The sequence below is a fragment of the Calidris pugnax genome, unplaced genomic scaffold (genome assembly GCF_001431845.1).
Source record: "Calidris pugnax isolate Ruff unplaced genomic scaffold, ASM143184v1 scaffold56, whole genome shotgun sequence".
Taxonomy (NCBI): Eukaryota; Metazoa; Chordata; class Aves; order Charadriiformes; family Scolopacidae; genus Calidris; species Calidris pugnax.
Window position 1 is genome coordinate 2,590,056 of NW_015090839.1, and position 25,996 is coordinate 2,616,051.

At 35.3% G+C, this 25,996-nt stretch overlaps 1 protein-coding gene across 1 annotated transcript in view; it reads left to right on the forward strand.

Annotated features, from left to right (window-relative positions):
• Positions 1–24,121, forward strand: part of CEP128 (centrosomal protein 128kDa) — a 110,016-nt gene extending 85,895 nt beyond the window's left edge. The window contains exons 20-24 of the mRNA XM_014941668.1: positions 13,556–13,633; positions 15,524–15,637; positions 16,630–16,644; positions 19,252–19,360; positions 23,904–24,121. Coding sequence (XP_014797154.1) covers positions 13,556–13,633; positions 15,524–15,637; positions 16,630–16,644; positions 19,252–19,360; positions 23,904–24,010 — 423 coding nt within the window. The 3' untranslated portion in view covers positions 24,011–24,121. The remainder of the gene's footprint in view (positions 1–13,555; positions 13,634–15,523; positions 15,638–16,629; positions 16,645–19,251; positions 19,361–23,903) is intronic.
• The last annotated feature ends 1,875 nt before the right edge of the window (positions 24,122–25,996 follow it).

A 25,996-nucleotide genomic window follows, 5' to 3' on the forward strand; every position in this document is an offset into this window, starting at 1 on the left:
ATGTCAGACAAATCACTTAAACTAAATTTTTCACAGACTGTTAATTACTTTGTGTTCCTCGTTTTCTGGGTGTCTGACTTTGTGACTTTTGTGGCCTGATTTTCAGAATACAAAGGTTTAAGAATAGCTAAATTCAGTGGGAGCTCTGGCTATATATATTGCTAACTATACTCAAAAGTCTGATGTGAGACAGCTCATAATGAATACTTTAAAATAATAAGTGGTTTTGACCTTTATATCTCTGTTTCAGTTCTGAGGACGATAATATTCTCTCTCCTCACCCCCTTTACTGATCTTAAAAAGAACATACACACAGAATAATACTTACGTGGTCTGAACGTGTCAGGATGAGCTATGATAGAAAAGCCCTTGAGTAAAAGAATGAATAAGGCTTGCCATTTAAGGGACCCTTAAGAATCCTTACATTTATAGTGTGTATGTCTACATAGCTGTATATCTATGCAGGATTTATAACAATGAGTACATAATAGTTACGGTACTCATATATTTGTATAATTTTCTTATCACCTTTTATTTGAGTGCTCAGGGTGCAGCATCAAAAAAGTACAACCAGTCACACAGTTTGTAATTTGATTCAGGTTATAGAGAACGGAATGGAGACATAAGGTATTAGATTCAAATTCAAACAGAATCCTTAGAGAAAAAAAATACTTATGTTATGTAGAAAAAACATCTTTGTAGGAGAATTTTTACAGAAAGATGGTAGTTCATGAGATTCACAAAATGCGAAATACAAAAAGCAGCAAAAGAGGGAAAAGCCAGAACACATATACACAAGCTGTACAAAATGCATAGGAAAGCATTAGGTCTCCAGAGCTTATTTTAAACTGTGAGACCACGGGGTGGCTGGGTTAGGAATCTCTTGTGCATTTTCTTCCACATTATTCTTATTCTGCCTAATACTGGGAAGAAACTGCTCTGCACAGGAAGAGATGAAGTTTAGTGCAGAACTGTCTGACATGTACCACAGGTGTGAAGCCTTTTGCAGCTACCTTTTAAATTATTTTTACTCTGCACATATCTTTTTAAGGAAGAGAAAAGACATGTACATCTAACAGTAAATGCATTTTTTAAATATTTAGATTAAGATTTTAACCTAAGCAAACTGTTATATGAAATGATCTGAAAACTGTGTATGTGTAGGTATTTTGAGAGGTATATTTGGCAGTCTGCTCTATTCCCTTTCTCTATAATCTACTCATTTCTGTCTCCTGCACTCACCAGTAAAATTGTTGTAGTATCTGTGTGATGAATTCCAATTAAAGAAGTGTGACAGGAAAGTAGTAGGTTCTTTTCAGAGCTTTGGGTGAATATACCTTCCAGGCCTAGTTTAAGTCGTAATCTTAAGCTCAGTGATTTTGTGAGTTGCAGCAAACTAGGGGGATCCCTTGCATCATCTCTGAGCCCTGTCAGCTCCTCCTCCTTTCAGCAGTCTGAGCTGGAAGCTCCATCTACCCATGAATGGTCCTGTCTGCTCTATCTGACTGTTTCTTGAATCTTCTTTTTCCTTGGCCAACTCCCTTGGTTCCCAAGGAAAGTGCTGTATTACCATTCTCATTCAGCACACACCACCTGATCTGGTCACTCCCTTAAGGAACCTGGGAACAAATAGTACCCATCACAAGAACCCTTTGGATGTTTTTGGCTCTTTTTCTTCAGTCAGATCAGTTCTACAGTAGACGGGTACAGCTTTTCTTGCTCCAGCAGGGTGCACAGGGCAGGAGCAGAAGCTGGAAGGTAGGAAGGAAGACCAGGGGTACCTAGGCAGACACATTAGTGGATACAAAAGGAGCTGAAGAACTAAGGTATATTCTGGAATAATCCTTCAAATCCTGAGAAGTGCCAGGGCAGTAACAAGTGCAGGCAAAACTGAGGTTTTGAGTACCTAGAGATTATGTGTTTTGTTTGGCTCTTTTTTTGTTGTTGTTGTTTAATACTGTTTAATAAAGTGAATTTAATTATTACATAGCTTTTAACAAGTAATTTTCCTGATTACTTTAGTAATCAATTATGTTGTCTGATGTTTTGCCAAAATGAATACGATTTATCTTTAAATAAGGTGATCTAGTTTATTCTTGAGCGTAGCTTAATTCTTACAGGGGATTTCATTCTATATTACTTATAGACAAAGGTGTATGATTTTTCTTGTATTGTATTCTCAGATGTAGCTACAATGGGAAGTGTATCTAATTCTCGTAAAGAGGTCAGGGTGTCTTTTGTAGGTGCAGGCTGCTGCTGTGCTGTGTTGTGACTTCAGTGGGTTTCTGTAGCTACAGCTTGTTCTTTGTGAGCATAAGCTGCAAGTCAGATTCCTCTGCCTTAGTAGTACTAGTCTGACATAAAAGACTGGGAAATTTAATTTGAAATCAACCCTGTCCTGAAGCTATTCCAGTGAACATATGCATTCTATACCCTTTGATCAATAAGACAGCTTGCTGCTTCTAGGAGAGAACCCAGAAGTGAGGTTACCACTTGCTTAGAATACTTGGATCAGACATTTCTGGACACGATTCAACTTTTGTTACAATGTCATAAATCTAGTTTAACTCCAGTAATGCTGTAAGTACTCTGCAAAATAGTTACTTAATGTGAATTTCCTTTCCAGTATGAACGCTTATGTATTTTGTTGTAACTCGTATTTTATGTTCACGAAAGTAAGACTTCGAATACCAGTAAAACAAATTTCTGTCTGCACGCACTCAGCAGCGTAAAAGTTATTAGACTCTTTTGCGGTAGCAGCAGGCTCAAATTCTAATCAGTTTCCTGATTTATCACCCATTTTAAAAGGAGAATTTTTGGAAGGGTGACAATGCCCAAAGCATTTCACAGGGAGATTATGCAACTGCCTGACATCATCCATGTTAGGGTGCTTGCTCTCTCCGTGTCTCTCAATGTGCCTTCCATCGGTAGGTAAATCTTGCCGTTAGCTCTTGAGATTATTTAATGATTGTCATACTTCATATATATGAAGGTTTAGGAAATCTTGAATGTAAGGGTTAATACTTTCTTCTCCCCTTGCTTTGCTTCTGTAGTGTCTTGCCAAAACTACCAGTACTTCAAAGGCCTTCTGGTCCTCCCAGAACACAGCCATTCTTTGATCTTATAAAAATGACCGGAGAGGAGCAGCCGTCTGAGATCCTCTGTCCTGCCTGCCTCGCCCTTTCCTTTCCTTTCATCGGTGAGCCAGTGTGTCACTTCCCTTTGCTGGAGGTGGAGAATTTTCTCAAGGTTCCCCAAGTCCTTCTTCTGCTCACTCCTCCCAAGGAACTTCTGCCACCTGATGGTGCTTGCAGCGAGCTGTTTCTTTTCGCGTGATGCTCACCTTCCTCTTCCCTTCTTCCTTGATGTCGTCTTCTGCCCTTGCATATCTATTACTCATCTTGAATACCTGCTACTCATCCATCCTTTGGCACCTGCTATTTGGTGCTTTACTTGTTCTTTTAGTTTTTTGTTAATACAGCCACCTCTAGTTTTCTTCCGCCAACATTTTGATATTTCTTTGCTGTAAAAGAATTAATTTTGCCATTAAGAGTATGATTACTTTTTTAACAATTGCTTTTCTGTCCCATTCATATTTATTTCTCACTTTCTGGTTAATTCTGGGATTTAGAGTGGGAACCAAAAATACTGAAATAAATAGACGTGTAAGATTTTGCACATCTTTTCTAATTTATGGATTTCATTTAAGGCTGTGTATTTGCACAAAGTCCACAAACTAAAAATATATTGGTATATTTCTAATGTCACCTCTCTAATCCCCCTTCCCTCAGGAATTGATGTATGGCATCATTTTTAAGTTACTCTTTATTAAAAATGTTCCTCACTATTTTTTAAAAGTTAACTACTGAATTAATGTAAAAAATACTGTAACTTATTGTTACAAATATATATATAATTGTGTTGAGAGTTTTAATACTAAATTTGCAGATAAGCATAATCAAGAATATCTTATTGTGTATTTGTTAAAGAATATTTAAAATATTGGCCTAAGAATGTATTGCTAAATTGCCTGTAAGAGGTGGGTTACAAAATGTAGGTAACTGTAAACTTTATTAAACTGGCCCTTGTTTGGTGGTCAGGATGACAGTTTTATATTTATTCATTCACAAATATTCACGGCGTGTGTCTTAACAACTTGGCCTGATAAATTTGTAGCTTCTCCAGCGGTGATACCAGTGATACAGTATGTTACAGAATCACAAAATGGCTGAGTTTGGAAGGGACCTCTACAGGTCTTCTGGTCCAACCCCCTTGCTCAAGCAGGGCCACTCAGAAACAGTTGCCCAGGACTGTGTCCAGTCGGCTTTTGAATGTTTCCAGGGATGAAGATTCCGCAATGTCCCTGGGCAACTTGTGCCAGTGCTCAGTCACCCTCACAATGAAAAAATGTTTCCTATGTTCAGATGGACCCTCCTGGGGTTTTTTGTGCATCGCATCTTGTCCCGGCACTGGGCGCCACTGAAAAGAGCCTGGCTCCCTCTTCTTTGCACCCTCCCTTGAGATATTTCTACACATTGATGAGATCTCCCTGAGCTTTCTCTTCTCCAATCCCAGCTCTCTCAGGCTTTCCTCACAGGAGGGACATTCCAGTCCCTTAAAGAACATTAGTTGCCCTTTGCTGGACTGCCTCCAGTATGTCTGTCTTGTACTGAGCAACCCAGAACTGGACCCAATGCAGACCCAGATGTGTCTCACCAGGGCTGACTAGAGGAGAAAGATCACCTCCCTTGACCTGCTGACAACACTCCTCCTTATGCAACCCCTACATTCTCTGAGTAGAAAGCTCCTTTCAGAATTGTAAAGATGGGTTCCACCTGTTGCAAATATTAAACATTTTGCCAGATTTTAATAAAACAAAATCCTCTCAGTTTTCCATTAAAAAAAAAAGTAAAAATTTCAGGGTAAATCTTTATTAGAGAAGATTGTAATTTTTTAGATATATTTAGTTATTTCTCATAGTTTAACTAGATTTATTTGGTATAGTATGGGGTTTTTTTCATTTGTTTTATATATCACAAAGTAAATTAAAATTTTATTCGACACTGGACTATGACTAAAATGTTTCTAATGCACTGCCAGGTCCTTCATTTTAGATTTAAATATTTTATATTTGATCAAATTATACCCTTAGGAATACAGATGTCAGTTACATCTATTGATGCTACCATTTTGGTTTTTTCTTATTGTTGTGCATCTTTTGATTAAAATGGGAAAATCTATAAGCCAAACTCTTATTTTTTTTCCTACTTTGACACTGATTTGCTGTGAATCCTTGGTTAACTCACTTTGCTTTGTATTTCAATTTTTCCCAGCTGTAAAAGCGAACGATATTTCTTCTTTCCCATGAAAGCTGTGTTAATTGAATTTCTGTAAGGCTTGATGAAATACCTTTAGCATACAAAACATTAATGTAAACTACATGTAAAGATTTTTAGTCCTCAGAGCTCCCGAGAGCTGAAGATAGCATTCATGAATGAGTGACAAGTAAATCTTTATACCTTTTAAGAATGTTTGCCCGCTAACATTGCTTCACTTTACACACTCTGTCTCTTGTGTTATAGTAATTATATCTGAATGTCTTTGACCAAAATCTTGGTAAATGATAAAGAATAGAATCTCAAATTCTAGTCCTGTGGATCCCAAATAGTAGTCAGAGCAGTAGCAGATGCTTCACAGAGAGCTGGCTTGCCAGAAGCCCGTGCTGTCTCCTCCACATTTCCAGTTGCTAATATGCATCAAACAACTAAAAATTCAAGAAATACTTTCCTAATATTTTTCCATGTAAACAATTCCCGTAGTTACCACAGGGATGTTGTGTGCTTATGAATGAGAGAAGATGTGGTCCATGTCATTGCAAACAGGAAAGGAAGCATCCATGAAGCTCTCTTAATTAAAATGTGCAAAAACATCTGGAGTCTAAATAAAAGTTCAGTTAATTTTATATTTGCAGTATTTTGTTAACAAAGGTCTTTTGGTTTTCATTAGTGTAAGCATAGGTTTTGCTTAAAAAAAATCTTACTAGCTAAAACTGATGAAACAATGTAGTATTAAAAAAAAAAAGCCAGTTGAATGTTGTGTAACTTTATCAAGTTACATGTGTTGCCTGGTTTTGTACAGGTAAATTGATTTCTTGATGTGCTGAAATCATCAAAACCATGGTATAATTGGAGTAATGGTATATATGGAACATAAAGATACGAAATAAATTTTTGGCTTTCTCTTGAGGTCCCCTTTATACGTATAATGTACAAGGTCCCAGAATATCCCAGCAATCACGCAATTTGCCTGGTACATGCAAGGCAGCAGAGAACCTCAGGCCGCTTACATAGAACCAGACACACAGAAGAGAAGACTGTATGATGTATCAGTCTAGCACTGGAGATAGAAGCTGGCAATGCATAGTTTTACAGATGTTAACAGGGAAAGCAAAGGATACCTTTATACATGCTGGGTGCATCCTATTCTTGCTATTTAAGTATTCAACATGCTAAGGCCATTTACAAATAAGTCATCATAGGTCACCTTTAACATTACATCTTTCATCTGAGTTGCGAGTAACTGCCTGCTGACTTGCATTGCACTCAGTTAAAATTATAGTCACATTTAATCTTTTTATGGGTATTCTTTGGGGATTAGCTAACTGGTACTTAAGTCAGCTTAATTTTCAAAAATATCTGTGCTATACAGATAGCTGTTTGTTTTTACCTACCTCAGAAAAGAAAGGAGCACTGTACTTGAAAGTCAATGAGGTTTGGTTTCTGGTTTATGTTTATATGTTTTCAATATATCAACTATAAAGGCAAACTTTAGGAGGACTGTATACAAACCTGCTTTGATTTATTTGCATTTAGCATTGCAGCTTTGAGACCAAAAATAAAATGTGTATCTGATTTTGATTTAGATCTGTCCCTTGAGACAGTGTGAAGCTATCACCAAGATCACATCAATATATGAGGATTAACTGTTCACATTCGGTTCAAACATCAAAGTGTGTGTATGAAGTCATGGGACATGAGTAATTTGTTTTATCATTCTCTGTGAAAACACAGAACGCCCCTTTTCAAAGTAAATAATCTTTATTTTAAAAACAGAGAGATTAATAGCACTCACTCTATGGAAGAGACTGCTGTTAAGTAAAGTACCATTAATACTGCTTCAGTCAGTACAATTGGTGTTTCTTCCTCTTATCGGTACCATCAGTGCACTGTATCAGTACCTTCTGTTCCCTGTTAAACAATGAGCAGACAGATGTGATTGCTCTCTTTAGGATTATTTGTATGCATTATGGCATACAGCTTTCCGATTTCTGGGAAAAAAGTTAACAGCACTTAATTGCCCTCTGTGTCAGGTGCTTCTAACAGCCTTTTTCGCATTTTTTCTATGCGGCTAAATCCATCTCTTTTAATAGAATAGAGTGCAGTCCTTAATGATACAAATGTGGCATTTGATCCATGTTGAGGAGGGTTTTGTGCATTTCATTAAATTACCAGACCAATTTTGTGGGCCAGCTAAAAACTTTCATCACCTTTCCCTCCTCCATATTCTTTTGTTGCCGCTGCCTTTATTGAATTTCCCCTAACAAACTTGGCTTTTTTCTTTTTCTCTTTTTATTTGCACATCACTACCATTCTTTTCATTGGCTTTATGAAAAAGGCATGCATTTCTGTCCCTGCAAATGTTAGCGTGTGAGTTATCATGTTCACATCACTTCACAAACTGTTCATAAGACTGTGAGAATTTTAGAATATAAAAGGAGCTGTACTGGTTAAGACCAAAGGTCAATCTAGCCGAGCTATAGACAACACAACAATGGCCAAAATAAAATGCTTAGGGAAGAGTGTATGAACAGGACTGACATACATTTTGTTTCCCACTCATTCATTCTGATTCCAGCCATTCAAAGTTCAGAGATTTCCGGACCTAGATGCAGTTTCTATGGATTTGGAACCCTTCCATGGTCTTTCTTGTTCATGAACTTGATCAGTTTTCTTCTTAAACCCATATAAATTTTTCTGTCTTTATGTGACTTCTGATTTTATGCAAATTGGTCATTTCTCCCCTCAGGCTTCTGTCTTCCTGGCTGAAGAGTCTCCTTTTTTTTTCATGTCATTGTATTTAATCATTCCTCAGATGGAAATAGTGCTCCATGGCTTTGATTGTTCCTGTTGCTCTTCTCTGACTTTTCCCTATTTCTGAAATAGAGGTCCAGACCTGCACTCAGTAGTCAAGATTCAAGTACACTGTGGATTCATACCTGGGAATAATGTGCTCTGGCTTTTTGGTTTTTTTTCCTCCTTTCCCAATTATGTCCAGTGTTGACTTTGCTTTTCTGACTGATACTGAGCGCTGAATTAGCAAGTCTTGGAAACAGGAATCATTACCCCATGGTCTACTTCCTGAAAAGTAATGGTTAGCTTAGAGCCCATCATTTTCCGTGTGTAGTTAGGTTTAAATTTTAGCAATCTGAAAACCCATTCAGAAATCTAAGTAGCCTAAATTATTCTTTATCCTCATGACTCTTGGTGAAACCAGAAAACCAAGCACGGAGTATGCATATAACCCAAAGGCTGGTCTGCTTTCAGGATTACATTTAATGATGTAACTAATGAGGACTAGCTGAGGCACAGCTAATTATTTGTTTTCCCCACACAAAAAGTGCATGAAATAGAGGGAATACATTTAGGAGACACTTTGGGAGAACAGATCATGAGTGTCTTCCTTAACTTCATTTACAGACAGCGTTGACATGAGGGCTTGGCGTTGGAATTTAGAGAAAGAATTGAAAAATGGGATGGCTTAAGGCATGGGCTTACACTTAGAGCCTGAGTTCCTTTTATGTTAAGAACAGATCACAGGTCTTCTTTGTTAAAACATAGCAGGGGAAAAGCAAAAAACTTTGTAGGTGGAAAAAAAAATTGCTATAAATTGAATACACTTTATAGCATGCTGTAGAACCACTACATTAAACTGTGTCCAGTGTCCCAGGCAACTTTATTTCAACTCTGTGTGACATCTCAGATGTATATTTTTCTGCAGTTCATAACTAAAATACTCTAGCAAAATTTTTTGGGTAATTTATACCACAGGCTTAAAATATTTATGGTTTATTTGGTGCTGGACAAATAGGAGAGATTGGAGAGTGTTACAACTGTGGAGTTAATTCCTGCGAGGAAGGACTTTATTTCTATAAAGGGTAGGGGAGTTGTTGGTGTTCAAAGTAAAAAAGTTTTGCGGACACGTGTCCATCAGATCTGTGTGATACTGAAATGACAGCTGAACAGTAGGATTCGGTATTTTGTTTCACATATAGTTAAGTTTGGATTGCTCAGGGTCTTTTGTCCCTCCTATATTTCCCAGCCTTAGAAAAACACATGCACACCAGTACCTGGGGCTACTCTGCGAAGAAGCAGCAAACATTGCATCTCATCATAAATTAATGGGGTGGAAAATCAATGCTTTGATGAACATAAGGTCATTGTAAATGAAGCATGAAATATGAATGAATACTGCTTTACTGTTGTAAAAGTGAAATGGCTGATTCTTATTAAAGGGAAACATTAGAGATTGATAGATACCTGCAGGCAATTTTACTCTGAACTGGAGATGTATAGTAGCATTTGAAAAAAAAAAAAAAATAGGTATTTCATAGCTATAAAAATGTTCCTACACTATAATCTCTGAAAAACACTTTAAACACAATATGTGGGACTCCTGCCTGATTGCATCCTGAAAATATGAAGAAGAATCAATTTTATACATTCATTATTAATATATAACTGCAGGTTCTGTAATTCTTTTCTGGTAAAGTACCAGATATATTACAGGAAAAGTATTTTTTTTTTTCTCCTTAAAATTTCCTTATAAAATTTTTTAAGTAAAAAAAAACTGATTGCAAATTAAATTACACAGTGAAATAAAAAACTTCTTCTGAAGATAATACTGCAAATTTTAGTTTTGGTCCAAACACAACTAGCTAAGTGTGAAATCTACTTAACTTCCTTTCTCATGCAGCAGCTGAGAAAGTAGAAAATACTGTTTCATTGTTAGAAGAAAGAACCTTTATTAATTCTGACTTTGAGTTTTGCAAAACTAATTTGCCCTACTTTATTCAGTGGCAGTCAGCACAAGTACGCACCTTTCTTCCTTCCAGGCTTTTTCCAGAATTTGCCATGGTCAGTTGTCAACATTGCAATTAAGGGCTTTTTTGTACTGGGCATTCTCAGTGCTGCCCATTTCAGGGAGTGATTTACCTATCTTTCAGGCTTAACTTCATATATTTAGTCTTGCATAATTCTTGTAGATTTTGAAAAGTTAACCTTTTAAAATCTAACAAAATGAATGTGTTAGTATAAAAGAAAGGCAAAAGTACTCATTTTGGTTTGGTTTCATACCTAAATTACCTCCACCATATTTTCCTTGTCTCATTTCTATTTTCTTGTTAAAGACTTGCTAAAAAGACTAAAAAATCTTTGTTTTACTCTGTTTCACTTTTCACAGCTTTTCCTGGGTTTCTTGAAATCTAAAATATCCTTCCTTGCTGGTCAGTCCTTTTACCCCATTTTCTAGGCTTCATGTTCTTCCTACTGTTCTGGAAGCAACAATTCATCCCGCCTTCTCATCAAATTCTTTCCCCTTACCTGTGATAATGAAGTTGTTATTCTTCTAGCACCTTTCAATGTAATGTATTCTTGTTCTTTTCTGCACTGTGTGAAGAGTAGAAATTAACCTCGAAAAAAAAGGGCCAGGTTTGGGAATTTCTGAATATTTTTCTGCTGCTGCATCTTGCCTTCTTACTGCAGAATGTGACAGCGGGATAAAAGAGCCCTTTTTTAGTTAAGCATACAATCTAAAGGTAAAAGTTTCTTTCTAGGAGGTGGAAGATATTGTTTGAACCTCAGTCGTCACAGAAAGAAAAGTAACCCAGATGTCTGAAAAACTGATTTAACCAGGTGCTTGTTTTATAGGAATGGTCTCTAATATAATCAGCATATTAGCTGTCAGTATAAATTTTTCATCATTACAGAAAATTAGAGAAATACTTTTACATACATAATATTTTTACATACGTGTAATTACAGAAATAGAAACAGGAAAACCAGTCTCGCATCCACTACTAAATGAGTTTATTCGGACTGAATACTGGTTACAAGTTCAGTCCTGTGAAATGCAAATGAATCCCATTGTTTATGAAACTGAACCTTCATTTTTTATGGAAAGCATATTTATTGCAGTCTTAAAAGCTGAATGTTTGGAACTGTTAGGAGAGAAGCAAACAAGACAGACATAATTGCTTCTAAATTGATGGTATGTCTGTACTTAGGTTACTTTGTTCAGTTCTGGTTCTCTGCTCCTCGTTCCCCCTCTCTGTCTTAAAAAAGACAGAACTGGAGAGGCTACACAAGACATAAGAACGATCAAAGGCATGAAATTTCTGTCGTGTGAGGAACAACTAAGTACACTAGGGCTTTTCAGCCTGAAAAACCTTAATGGGAAAGATGGCAAGAGGTCTGTTAGGTGAGAAGTTGCAGAGAGAAGATGAAGAGAGACTTGTGATACAGTCTCTTATAGTCATGAAAGAGCATATAATTAAGGTAGCAAGTGGTTGGTTCAAAGCAAAATGTAATGGCTTTTCCTAGATTACATTGCTGTAGTCTTTTCATATGTTATTGTAATTTGCAATATTGCTTATAAATAATAGGAGCAATGGCTCGTTTGTTGTGCCGGTAACTGCTTGTCTATATAATTAATATCAACATGTGGGGAAAAAAGATCTGGAGTCAATAGATCTGGAGTCAATAGTAGCAGTATAAATATTAATTTTAATGATACTGCTATTAATTCATGATAATATATAAATATATAATATTTGTATGTTGCTTTTTATATATACAATATATATTGCACATAATACTATTGAATGTATTACTAAATTATTAATGTACTCATTACGTAAGTACACAATATATAGTATCCATTCTATTTGTAATGTGATTAAGATTATTAATAAAATATTAATATAAAAATATTGATATTGTTAGGAAAGCATCCTGCTCACGAGTGTTCATTTCATTGCTATTTGTCCCATTTCAGTTTTTTTTAATAAATTTTTGTGTGATTGAGTTTTAACTAAAGGAATATGAGCTATGCTTTTAAAAAATCACATTCTTCTCTAAATAATTAGCTTACATGGATATACACTTTTTTATAACAATGAAGCCTGTAGACAGTTCCTTCTGTAGTAATCACCGGTAAAGTATTTTTGATGTTTGCTAATACTACTGATGTTTCATGATTTGTTATAACCAGCACAGTACCCATGCTGTTACACTCTTAACTCATTGGCTTGCTTTTGAAAATTGTCAGGGAGCTTTAAGTGATACAAACCCCAGCTTTTTGGAGTGGACTGCCCTTGTGCTGAGAGGTTCCCACTGATTTGTCTTATCCTGGTGTGACTGAAAGTTTTAGTCTCTTCAGGTCATAAGTCTGGGATCAAAAGGAGATGTTTTTCGTGTTGATCAGATGGAGACTTTCCAAGACTAGAAATACAGCTTTTGTTATTAAGGGCAAGTTAACTCAGTTTGCAGAGACTTTACAGCATAACAATATTTGACTTCAGAATTGATGAATTTTGTTTGTTCTATAGATTTTTGCTTTAAAGTGCTAGAGGAACAATATGGTTAATGATGCCCATTAGTGGTAGATTGCATACTGGGTTTCCAGAACCATATCCAAAGAAATGTACTTTAGAGTTGTGGATGAAATACCATTAGTTGTTCAGATAGTACAAACAGTATTCTTTCAACCCGCTTTTCAGCAAATAACAGAAGGGCAGCCTTTGGGAAGCCCCAGAGGCATCTGGCTTGTGGGGCATGACTGCTCTTTATGCATGATCAACTTCACCTGTGAACAAAACCTGAAACACGAGATTCATCTTCTTCAGTTCTTTGCATCTTCTATACACTAGAATTTTCTGTGTCACTTTTTGTGGTGTGGAGGTGTAATCTTGTTGAGTCCAACCCTTACACTCCCTAGGGTGGTAATTCATCTTTCAGCATTACATCACGTATGTCTAAACCAAAATATGAAATTTGATTGTTCTATATTTAGCTAAGTGCTAACTGCACATATTTGTATTTGCCAAAAGAAATAATGGGTATGTTTCTACTATGTGTTTAACTGCAAAGATATAAACACTGTGAGTATACTTTTATATTTTTGTTAAATGTACTTTACTCCCTGAAGTACAAGAAAATTTAATTCTGAAGGCTACATAAATTCCAAAACTGTGAATAAGTATTGTTCTGCTCAATAAACTGGTAACTATTCATGGAGATTCAAATTAAGGAAACTGTGCTTTGTGTTTCACTTTGTCTTTCTTTTTCCTTAACAGTCTGTTTACTGTTGACCTGTTTAATTTACAGACATCTACATACCTACAAAAGTGTTTCCATAGATGTAATAGGTTTTTAATGTTTGAGCTAGCTGAAAGAATTGATTAATTTTTTTATGTTTTACCTTGTTTTCTGTTCTTTAGAGTACTCGAGTAGCTTTAGACCATCTGGAATCTGTTCCTGAGAAACTGAGCCTGTTAGAAGATTTCAAAGATATTGGAGTGAGAAAGTTTTCATTTGACTCTTTTAGTAGTTCTAAAATATTTTGGTTAATGAATAGATAAGTTAGTTAATAAGATATTTTAAATTACATATGTACATATTATGTAGACATACAGAAATTTATTTCCATGTTTATACAGATTTTTTGGAGGTTATAAATTTAGTCCCAATTAGTAACACTGCTAAGTGCTCTATAAGAAAATTTGTAATGAAATAAATTATGCCAGTTATTTCAATGTTTAAAGTAATGAGTGAAAATAGGTGAGCTTTAACCACTTTTTTGTTTTGTTTTGACACGGTGCCAATAATTGTCACTTATTTTCCTGGTATCACTATCAAGTCAAGGTGTGTTTGTTTCGACAGAGGGATGTATTGACAGTAGTGGTGGAGTACTGTCAAGAGTGATAAGTCTCAAATTAGATCTTCAGTGGCTAAGTGGCTACAGCGCTGTAGTATTATTATTTTCCACGCATGAAGTTGGTTGTTTACTGAAAAAGAATTTCATTGCACAACTTTAAATTTATATCAGTATTAAATCACAGATCAACAAATGCATAATTATATAATTAAAAGCATATTATTTGCTATCTACAATTTCTCATCGATTTGCATATTATTTGCTATCTACAATTTCTCATCCTGCTGTAGTCATAAACATTTCAAAACATATTTGTTTGGAACATGGTTTATTCTAAGTGTTTTTGCAGGAGATCACATGATTTATACTAGTTGTATGCTATTTTATTGCTGTCATCATCAACAGAGTTAGGAACATAAACGCTCCTTGAAATGTGTGGGGTTTTTTAAAAAAATATTGTTGAGGTGTATCATTTTAATTTCACATTCCAGATATCCCCAGAAGAGCCTTTTGCTCTGACAGATTTTGACATTTGCCTTCTGTTTCTGATGGTTCTGCACTGCTAAAGGAAAAATTCTCTCAGTTAGGCAAAGCAGAAGCTTAAATGGGGGGTCTCTACAATCTCCTTCACACTCGCACTCTCTTGCTTAATGTTACTGTGAAATGACATCATTGTCATTTTCTGGTTTGCTGTAGTTATCGCTCAGCCAACGTTCATGAGATTGGAACCTAAATACTTTGGTTTAATTTTAGCTCTGTATTTCTCCTCAATGCTTAGTTTTTTAAAGGTTATTTTCTTAAGACAAGTCCCTGCCAATAACTGTGTATTGTTTAATAGACATTATTATTCAAGAGAGCTAAGCTTTATACCTTAGCTGTGAGAATGATATCAGTTTGGAGTTTCATTAATTTTTCTATTTGAAAATAATACATTGGATTTTTTTGTGCAATAGCATATTTTACCCAAGTGCATGAATGAAGTATTTCAAAGTCATTCATCGCTTTCCACTGCTAGCAAGTTCTTCCCTTGATGTTTTCATAGGAAAGGAAAAGGAAAGAGAAAGTAAATCTTTGCTAATGCCTCACAAGTTGTCTGGTTGTTATATTCATTCAAGTGAATCATTAGCTAGTTCATTGAGAAGTTTAATGCTTTTTTATTTGAAAATACTTTTTAGTCCGTATCCTTAGCAAGCTTTTTTTCTTCAAGTCTGTACAGTATTGTAATTAATTTCGCGCTATTACAAAATTTCTTTGTTAGAAGGTATAATATTACTGAATTTTGGAAAAAGTTACAAGAAGTCATTCACCAGGATGAGGCTGTTCATGTTTTAACCTATTTCCATTGTCACATTATTTTTCTGTACAGAACATCATGCTTTCTTATGGCCCCTGTATCTCAACCTCTGAAAGTCAGTAATTCATTCATTATATTGAAAATCCTTGCTGACACCTGTGTTTACAATAGCCAGACAACATTTATTAACTGCTTTTCACATTATGAAATCATTTATATCTTTCAATGCATTTCTAGGAGTCCCATTGCCGAAGGGAGATGATTGAGGAAAGGTATATGAAGTATAAAGAAATAGTGAGCTCTCTACAGCAACAACTGGAAGATTCAAAGCACAGAGTCCAACAATTCAAGGTATGTGTGTGGACTCCACTTCTGTTTCCCAATTACTTTCAATCAGCAATGTATGCTTATTTGATGTATATTAACTCCTGGTACAAACAGACTAAAATCACACATGAGTGTTTCTGATTTACATATCTGCCATGGCTGGTGTAAAAGTTGATGACAGAAGTGTTGTCTTCATTGTAAAATGCTGTAGATACTTTCAAAAAATCTTTAAAATTTCACAGAAAAGTGTCTCACTGTGTCTTACTACTCTGAATTGCTGCCTACAGCAATTGTTTTGATTGGTCTGTTCAATTTTCCCTTGTCCTTTCATGTAAAAGATAAATATAGAAACCTCCTTCCTCCATTAAAAGGATGACTGATTGGTAGATTATGTATAGTGATTTTTCAGTAGTTGATCTTTGCATTCTTTACAAAAGATATGGTATGGTGTCTGTTTCATACATAAACAAAATCTGGGCAAACAGAGGGGAAGTGATTTGCTAAAGGTCAATCAGCAGACTGATAGTGGGGCTAAGGTGAATTTCCTAACCCCCTGCAATACAAATCCAGTGCTCTTGTTTAGAAACACTGCCTGTAATGAGTTCACCTTCCCAATTGTTAGCACACTTGCTTTCTCTTCTCATTAGCTTGTTCGTTGCCTTATCACTTCTCACTTCATGCCATTATGATAGCAGCTTACTTCAGCAGAACTACAATTTCTTATGGACATGGTTGAAATAAGTGATCAGAACTGAAGAAGCGTGCTGGCATCTCTGCTAATTATGAAGGTTCTTTGGCAATGACTCTTTCCAGTGTCTCTAAGCAGTTGAGCTCAATGATATCTAGGACCACACACTGTGTATCAAAAAACTTTAAGCTGTTTGTGTTCTCCACCTCCTTGTTAGTGGTCTTCCTTCTGTAAAATGAGGACATACTTACCAGCAAGTCTTTTAAAAAGTTAAAAAAATAAAATAAGTTGCTGTTGTAAGAAGGAGGTATTCAGCTACTTGAAAAAGCCAACTTGCTCTTCTGTAAGAAAGAATTGAAAGGAAGAAACAGGGCGGATTCACTTTCAGTCAGTTGCTAATGATAATCTTCGTTTTCTTGAATTTCTCCTGCATTCACACAAGAGGTACTAATTCAGTAGCCTTTGAAATCTGAAAAACATTGAAAAGCTAAGTGGAATGCAATCAGCTGATGGTAGAATATAATATTGCAGTAAGCTGACTGAGCTTGCATGATTTGAACTCCATATTCAGAATCCAGTATAAAGCTGATTCCAAAACAATATTTCCTCTTTCTTTGGACAACAGAGAGCATTTAATGGCTTCCATTTAGTCAGGCCTAATTGGGTTTTTGCATGACATACAGTACTCTTTGCTGTCACGGCTGTTACAAATAGAACAGAATGTTCAAAAACAAGTAACAGACGGGTGCTAATCTGATTTCACTGATCAGGCTGGCTTAGTCTAAAAAAACCCTTTTTAATGCTTGCCTTTCTTACCCTCCCTTGGAACTAACTCAAATGCATTGTTGCTTTTTTTTTTTTCCATTTTGCTATTTGTCAATTGGAAGTCTCTAAAATTGATTGGTGGAAGAGTGATAGGCTTGAGGACATGAAAGTTCATTCTTTCTGACAGTTTTGATTCATATTCTCTTTGCAATACAGTGCTTCTGCTGTAGAAAGTAGACAGATATTTGGTAGGTAATAAGAAAATGCATATTTTAAAAAAGAGAGTTCTTGTAAAATCTTTACATTGACTATTTTAGATAAAATTACTTCTGGAATTAATCTTTCTCCTCTGTTATGCTCTTCTTTCTAGAATTTCCTGTTATACATTTTTTCGGCTTGCTTGCCAACATTAATCTCGGACAGGCATTATCTAATCCTGCATCCCATCCTTTTCCCATTTTAAGGAGGAAAAATGAAACCAAAGTTGAATGTTCCCCTAAAAGCTGTTATTTTTCTTCCTTTCTTGTGGTTTCATTTGTCCCCACTCAATCTTCCTACTCCTCTGTAGTCTTTTCAGATGTCTGTAAAGTATCTGTTGCTTAGAAGCCCAGGAAAATCTTAATTGCTATTTGTATGTGTTAAAATGTAAGATTTCCAGTAATAAAGGAGGCCGGAGGCCGGCAGAATGCTGTCAAGTACACCAGTTGTGATTTTACAACTAAGAAGGGGCTGAGTGATAGTAGATAAAGAACAAATTGGGGGGAAAAAAGGTAAATATAACATGTAAAAGTAAAATATATAATAGAGAATACCAAATGAAGCAAAATCAAAAGAGAAGGCTGGAGGAAAACTAAAAATAAGTGTTATGATGGATAGATGCAAACATTTTAGGTGTCATGTCACCTGCCATGAATAACTGACCATTCACTTAAACGCAGCATGCAGAGGTAGTTGTAAATGAAGCACGTGAGAAAAGGCACATTCTGTAAGTTAAAATTTCTGTAGAGAAAGCCATTTTGTATTGCAGGTGCTGGTAGAAGCACCTTGCTTGTTTAAAAGCTCTGTTCTAAGGTAACATTTCTGGAGGCAGAAAGGAAAGACAAAACCTTTTTTTATTCTTTAAAAGTTGCTATTCTGCTAAGTACATGTTAGGTATTAAGTCTCTCATCAGCACATAAGGGGATTAATATGTATAATTCCATTAGTATTAATAGGAGTAAATCCATCTTCGGTGATGGGACAAAAGCTCATTGTATCCCTAAATTAATGTTGAATTTTATTTTGTTTTCTGTTTAGTTTTCAAATCTTAGTATCAGCATGAATGATAAATTGCAAGATGTTTTACCAAAACTCCCTAAGGCTGTTTATGATAAGAATTGAGTAGCATAATTGAGTGTTTTATGAACTGATGCATTTGTGCATTATTATCTTTTCTCATTTCAAGAAACTGAGTAAATTGGATACTAAGCCAAGCTTTTAATCTTGTTTTGGAAAGTATTGAAACTGGGGACTACTTGCTGCAGTGCTAATAAAGATTTACGGAAAATTTTGTTTAAATGGCCTTTTTAAAATGATCATTTTTTAGCTTATAGACCAAATTACTCACCAAAAAGCAATGCTGTATGAGTCTAGCCATAAATAGTAAGATTGTACTTCAGACTTTATTTACTGGTTTAACAAAAAACGAAAATGCAAGTTCAGGTGTTTTGAAATCAATGAAGTTTGAGTTTCCTCAGTAGCAGGGAAAATGGATTTAATTTTTATTACTACTTACTTGTGGAACTTTAGTGAATTAATGTGCACCATTCATTGATGAGGAAATCGTCATTCACTGGTGTGTGCCCTGCTGTTTTGTCCTGAACTGTAGACATGATGTAAACAGGAAAGAGAAGCATTTTTACATCTTACTGTAGTGACAAGAACTTGCAATCCTCCCAGTGCTTTTCTCAAGGCAAAGCAGGTGTTTTTTGTAGAGATTTAGTAGGGATGAAATGGGCATGAAATTCATAAGCAAATTAATTTCAACCTAACTGCAATACCAAGAATTCTGAGAATTTAAATCTGTATTTTCCAGAATGTGTGAAATCACAGCATATACCTCTATGTGTTCTACTGTATGTTTTTGTTAAAGTTTACAGCTGCTTGATATTAACAGATAAAAATTATTTTTATTTGGCTGCCATAGGATGTGAAAATGGATCCTGAAATTTCTGATATAGAAGTGGCTGCTCCCTCTTCTAGTTGGCAAACTCAAAACAGCTTTTTGTCCAGCTCACTGCTCTCAGATTCAGGTTGTAAGTATTGTTTCACAGAAAAAGATCTACAAGTAATATATTGTCATCCTTTAAAGTTGTTTCACTTTACTACTTTTCCACCAAAAAAAAGTGCTAGAACCATTTTAAGAGTCTTCTTGTGTTTAGCTTTAGATACTGGATGTATGCCTTTGTCAGGGAAGTACTTCATGACATCCCACTGTTGGGTTTTTTCAACTGGGACATATAATATATTCTGTTTGTCATCCAAACCTACACCAAAAAAATAGGCTGCACTTGATTCTGAATCTCTGCATGAAGAATCATTCCTGCGTAAGCTGTGTGTCTTTTCAGGGACCAGAGAGATGTCCTTAGCCAAGGATTCCTTCCCAGATCTTTCATTTGTATCGGTTGGTGTGCTTGGGTTTTTTTGTTGGGTTTTTTAGTTTTCTTTGGGTTTTTTTAAGGTTGGACTTGATGATCTCAGAGGTCCCTTCCAACCATGGTGATTCTGTGATTCTGTAAAAGATACGATATATTAGATCTTTATCTGGTACAGGCACTCCTTTGCATCAGTGTCAAAACTAACTTTAAAAAAAAGTTTTTCAAGGTTTTTTTTGAGCATAGCAGCACGTGGATATCAGAATACTTTTCTTCAGAAGATTATCTCTTTCCATTCCTTCTCAACGTAGCCAGTTTGTGTTCTGGGAACCTATTCAGTAAGTTGTATTCTATGTAATGGAAAGTCCTATTTCGGGCTTCGTTGCACTTTCAAACCTTTGCATCTTAGAATGAGTGCTGCAGTACATTAGTGCTCACTAGTAAGACCTGAGCTGATCTAGTGAGGTTAAAAGTAATTGGTTTCTTTTCCTTTCAGATTCTGCAGGTTGTGATTACTATCTTTTTGCAGAGCATACTGAGCAACAATAGTGTGACTGAAGCATAAGAGTAAATGCCTTCATCTCATCTGTATTTCAGGAGCAGTTTCCTCTTGACTCAGACTCAGTTTTCCATTTTCCCTAACCCCATCCCTGTCAAAGTCTTGCAAGTCAAAGTACAGCTCAATGTGGCTGGGGTACGGAAAAGAAATAACCCATACCTTGAAGGCATGTTGGACTAGATGACCTCCAGTGGTCCCTTCCAACCTCAACAACTTGGTGATTCTACTGCAAAAAAATGCTGAAATTTAAAGATGCAGCATAAATGTTGCTAAAATATTACAATATCTTTATCTTGCTTAACCTGAATGGAACTTGCTATGAATTTGCTATTTTAGTACTTTAAAATAATTTTTAGGCAATTGTCAGATAAATGGGATCCATGTGATCTGAATACCAACATGATGAACCAGTTCTAGGTATTTATTCTCTGATTCAACTAATTTTTACCAGCACTAAGCTTTCTGGAGGTAAAAAAATAACTGATGAATGAAAGGCTGTAGTGATTCAATGTTAATCATTATGAAATATTTGAGGAAGGCTCATTTTGAAACCATGTTGAGGCATGACTGAGGGACTTTTTTTTTTCTTGCTTAAAACTCATATTTTCCAAATCCCAGAATGGTGCTGAGAGTGTTTTTAGTTTTGTTCTTTTGCCCAGATGGTAAGAAGCTATTTTTAAAAATAATAATTTTGTTTTTTAAAAAGAAAAAAATACGTAAAAAAAACCACTGAATGTGTTTCACTTTTTCCTATTTGTTTTTAAGGGAAAGGAACTGCTTACAAAAGCTTTAGCATTTTAGTTTCTTAGTTGTATTCAGTAAAAATCCAGTAGTCAAATTTTCTGAGGCTAAATCAGAGAAGCAGGCATAGAATATTTTTCCTATCCCTGATTTGATTTGACTCCGTTGGATTAGGTGATATTCTTAATTTCTCACTTTCTGATTCTTTTCTCTGAAGAGTTAGTGCTATTATGTGTTCTTTATGCTTAGTAAGTATGAGAGCAAGTCAGGTGCCCATTGAAGGTACCTGATGTTAATCTAAATGTCCTAGAGCATGCTTGAGCCTGATCTGCACCAGTCAAATGTGTCTTTTGAAGTTGTTGTTCTAGTTCTTGAGGACAGTGAAAATTCTGCAGTGGTATTAACATTAAGGAGCTTTTCTTGTAATTGCCAGTGAGCGGCAAATGATAAAATCAGCTACTTCAGTCATATTAGTCACATAAATGCCATGAACTTTTAATTTCAGTAATGATATTAATTATCTATAATTTGAGACTTTGAAAGGAAAGTATAATTTGAGGCCTTTTGCTCCCAAACCCCTTGTAGCTTTTAATAAATCTACCTATAAATGTCATCACCTATTTTTCTGTAATTAGAAATTTATCTCCTTACTTCTTCAGAAACAGAAGAATGGACTCCTTTTTTATTTTTTTTAATTTTTTTTATTTACCTTTTGGAGCAATTCACAAGCCTTTATGATTTAATGTTTCCCTGCTCATGAAATTCATGAAACTTATAGAGTTAATTATAGAGCCGATAAGTAGTGCTAGAAGATTCCTTCCCAACGTGTGTCTCTTATGACTTGTGGAGAGCACCAGGGAGGAGAGGAGACACGTTTGATGTAATTTAATTTATCATTGAGAGGGATCCTGGGATTTAAGTTTAAATCTGGTTGCAGAAGGAGGGACAAAAGGTATGAAAAAATAAATAAGGGAACAACAATCTGCTTCTATATATATATTTAGCAAAAAATTTGTCAATGCATCAGGCAGTTAATGAGAAAAGTAATTAACATTGACATTCTGTTTTGTGTCTGGTCTTCACGTTTCTGGTATAATTTCTACAATTATAACAGCTTTTCCATAACAAACTATTTTAAATATGCTGTGGGAATGAAATTTTATTTCTATACCCATTTTCTTAGAGAGGAAGAATTTTAACTGAGAAAATAATTTATACAAGGAAGCATCCATTAGACATGGTTTGCAATCTGGTTTAGTATCAGACCGAAATGGTTGGTCTGAAAAGTCACTACTGGTTGTTATCTAAAGAATAATCCTCAGAAATTGTTTTTCATTGCCAGTGTATTTTTCTGAAATTTTGTATTACAAAGATCCTTAGAATTACACATGCTTTACATTAGCTTTGTGAATTGGGTCCTGCCTTCCTCTTTGTACAGTTCATCACTTCAAGGTTTTAACCTGGATGGTTTCCCAGAAGCCATATGGCTTTCAGGCTTTCTATTGTTGTTGGGAATTTATGTTCCGGGGCTTCATAAACTGTGACTTTACCGAGAAGAAAATACCCACCAGTTTTCCCAACTTCTGTAGGTGGGACCACAGCCTTCTCTGACCATTTGGCTCTGGTGATACAGAACCCTCTTGTGTCGACTTGGTATATAGTAGGAGTGATATCATAGTTGATTAAAAACAAGTTGCCCTGAATGTTGATTTTATTGGCATAACAATTAACTCCTGCAATGTATGTCAATGTCTGTCTTTATCCCCTGCCTTTTTCATAAGTTCTTAAGACTATTTGTATTGACATTTATAAATAAGTAACTTAATTACAAGTAAAAAGTCATTGTAACATCATGATGCTGTGGGACACCATTCTAGAACAAAACCTTCTAAGGCTGCTCAAGGATAGGAACCTGGAATGATTGGAATCTTGACATCATCACTTTGAAAAATGCAAATTGATTTAGTTTAGCAATGAATTTCCTTTATGATTTTTCACTTTACTTTGAATACTGACCACAGGAACATACAGTAGCATAGTTTTGGAACAATACTGAAAACTTTATGCTGAAAAATGATAACTCACTGTTACACTAATGTCCCAAACACAGTGATTTTGTTCTCCTTTTGAAAGTGAAAACATCTCACTCCTACTAATTAAACTGTGAAGACTTGCTCCCTGGGAAATAACTTTTGCTTATGTATTGCTACAATGTTACTGAAGTATTAAAACATTGCGCTATGGGTATTTGTTACAAACAATCAGGAAAGAACACTTTTCTTACATGCTTACAATATAAGGAAGGCCATTAGAAGAAGAGTATGTTGTATAAGCTGATGCTCACTTTCTTCCCCATGATTTCTGTCATTTGTTAAATAATTGCTGGATGTCTGGATATTTGGAATATTTTTCTTCCAGCACTTTATCATAAGATGTCAATTCGTATTGTCTACGTTTTGATGCAATGTAATGTATTTATAAATAAGCATTATATATGCAGCCTGCTGTGAAGGTATATACATATATGGCATCTTATGAACACCTGTTCAATGTCACTTGGTGACTTTAGTCCATGCTATTGGTAAAGATATTCCTTTGAGAATTTTCCTAGTGGTTTGTATCCATTTTTTTTTAAAATGTAGTTTACATTTCCTCTGTATAAGAAAGGTCTTGGCCATGCCTGTAATATATAGTATTAAAATTTGTTTCTCTAGAAAATAAGTCAGTTTCTCAATTTATAGCATTATGAATATTGAGTATTTATTAATACCGTATTACTTGCTGTGTAAACGATAATATTATATAATGAAATATATGTTTCATATAAACATTGATAGTCAATCAGCAAAATGTATGTGTTTCTGCGAAGATGTTTAATTACTTTTTTTTGCCTGACGTTTCTAGCACTTAGAACAAGAATGGTTCCTTTTGAAAAAAGTGGCACCAAGGAAGATTCCATTAATGTTGCTGTCAATGAAATGAAGCTGAAAGCAGAAAGAAGGAAGCAATAGGACATTGTACAAAAACCCACCAGCTTTCTCTGTGGTAAATTCCATTCCACTCTTTTTTGGTTTTGAACAGTAGTAATTCCATCTGCTATAGGAGCAATGCACCCTCAATGATTCAGCTGTTGCCAAACATTTAAATGAAAGAGCACCAAGAGTGAGTCGACTGAACTCTTATGATAATTTATGTAATTTGTACACCAAAAGTTTTCTGGGGTTATGCTATTCTCTTGTGTTTGCTTCTGCAGTCCTCCTAAACTAAAATTATTGTATTTCTGAAATATTATGAAAGACCTGTGACATTAATCTTTGCTATGAGCTTATTTACTGCTGTACAGGAATTTTTGTGATACTTGGTTTTTTTAATAACATTTAATGACATTATTAATAATGACAAAATATTCAGAAATTACCTTTCTCCTAATATTTATTATGAAAGTCATTATACAGTTTTGTGTAGACACATTTGTGATTTAAGGTTCTTCAGTTTGCAACAATCATTTAAGAAAGAAGTAACAAATATTAAACAAAAACATATTTCCTCAAACTTAGTGGAAATTCATATAATGATTTCAAGTTCAGCATGTATTTGTGATAAGCTGTTAGGCATTATTCTTCTGACCAGAACAGTTTTATGAGATGACCTCTAGTAAGGCACTTAGCAGCACCTGAATCTCACCCATCTGTATTAGGCATGTTGAAGGGCACTGCCATGTGGCTGTGAAAATTTTAATAGCAGGGTTTAGTCATCATTTATTCTGTTTTGTTCTCTATTAGAAGAGATGTGTCATGTTGCACAGCTGTATTTGTTCGGATATCTCTATTCCAAACAAATTGGATACAGTTTTGCATTACTGCGGTCTCAAACAGCCCATCACAGCAGAATTCACTGCAGTCAAAAGAAATGCAAGTGTTTCTGATGGTCCTCGTTTTATTCTTCTCTCTAGTGCTTCTGCTTGAATCACTACTAATGTGCCTTAAAAAATTTGCCAAATCTACCAGAGTACTGTAGCAACAAGAACATCATTAAAACAGTTTTGTTGGCTTCTTTCATAGGAAGCCTAATTCTTCTCTGAAACACTGTCTTAGCACTGTAGGTGCCTCGGACATAATTCTCAGGTCACTGTGCCACCTGAAAACCAGACTTTTTTTTTTTTTTAATTTTTTTTATTTTCTGAAGAAACGTTCTGCAATCCTAGTGAGTTCTCTGGACAGTGCACTTACTTGACAATCCCCATGTATTCAGCCCGTTTCAAACAGAACCTCTTGTTGAGAACACCAAAATCAGAAAATGAGAAAAAAATTGAATCTGTTTTCTTTTCATTTTCTATACACTTAAATTACTTAAATTAAAACAAAATCAAATATGGTCAAAAAAGTTTTCTTCACCTTTTGTATGTGCATAATGCTATGCATTGTAGTGCTGGCATTGGCTTTTTGCAGACTTCTGGCACATCTGCTCATTCAGAAGGTCAAGAAAGCAAAACAGGCACATCCATCTCTACTGATCTCAACAGCAAGGACAGGGCCAAGACAAAAACACAAACAAATAAACCTCTACTTTGGAGAAGGCAGGACAAATAGAAACCTGTTTGTGTCATGGTCTACAAAGACTGTGGATCTATGAAGCAGTGTTTAGCTCAAGCCACAGTTACCATAAACTAAACTTAAAGTTTTAAGTGTCTCCAACATTTGTAATTTATTTTTTAAATTAGATCAGAGCACAGATGTTTAAAAAATTTTAGCTGGTTTGTTTGGTGAAACATTTTAAAATTGCAAAATAAAATGTCACCAGCTTGCAGACTTTATGGTACCTACAAATTATGGCTAAAATATAGAAAGATCATTTTTAAATATATTATAAAACAGTAAATCATGGTCTCCAAACACCTCATGTTGTAATGAGGTCCGGTGCATGGATTGCTGATGGATAAAAGTATGCCCAACCCACTTTACTGAAGTTGAAACGATTTTTGAGGTAAAATGCCTGTT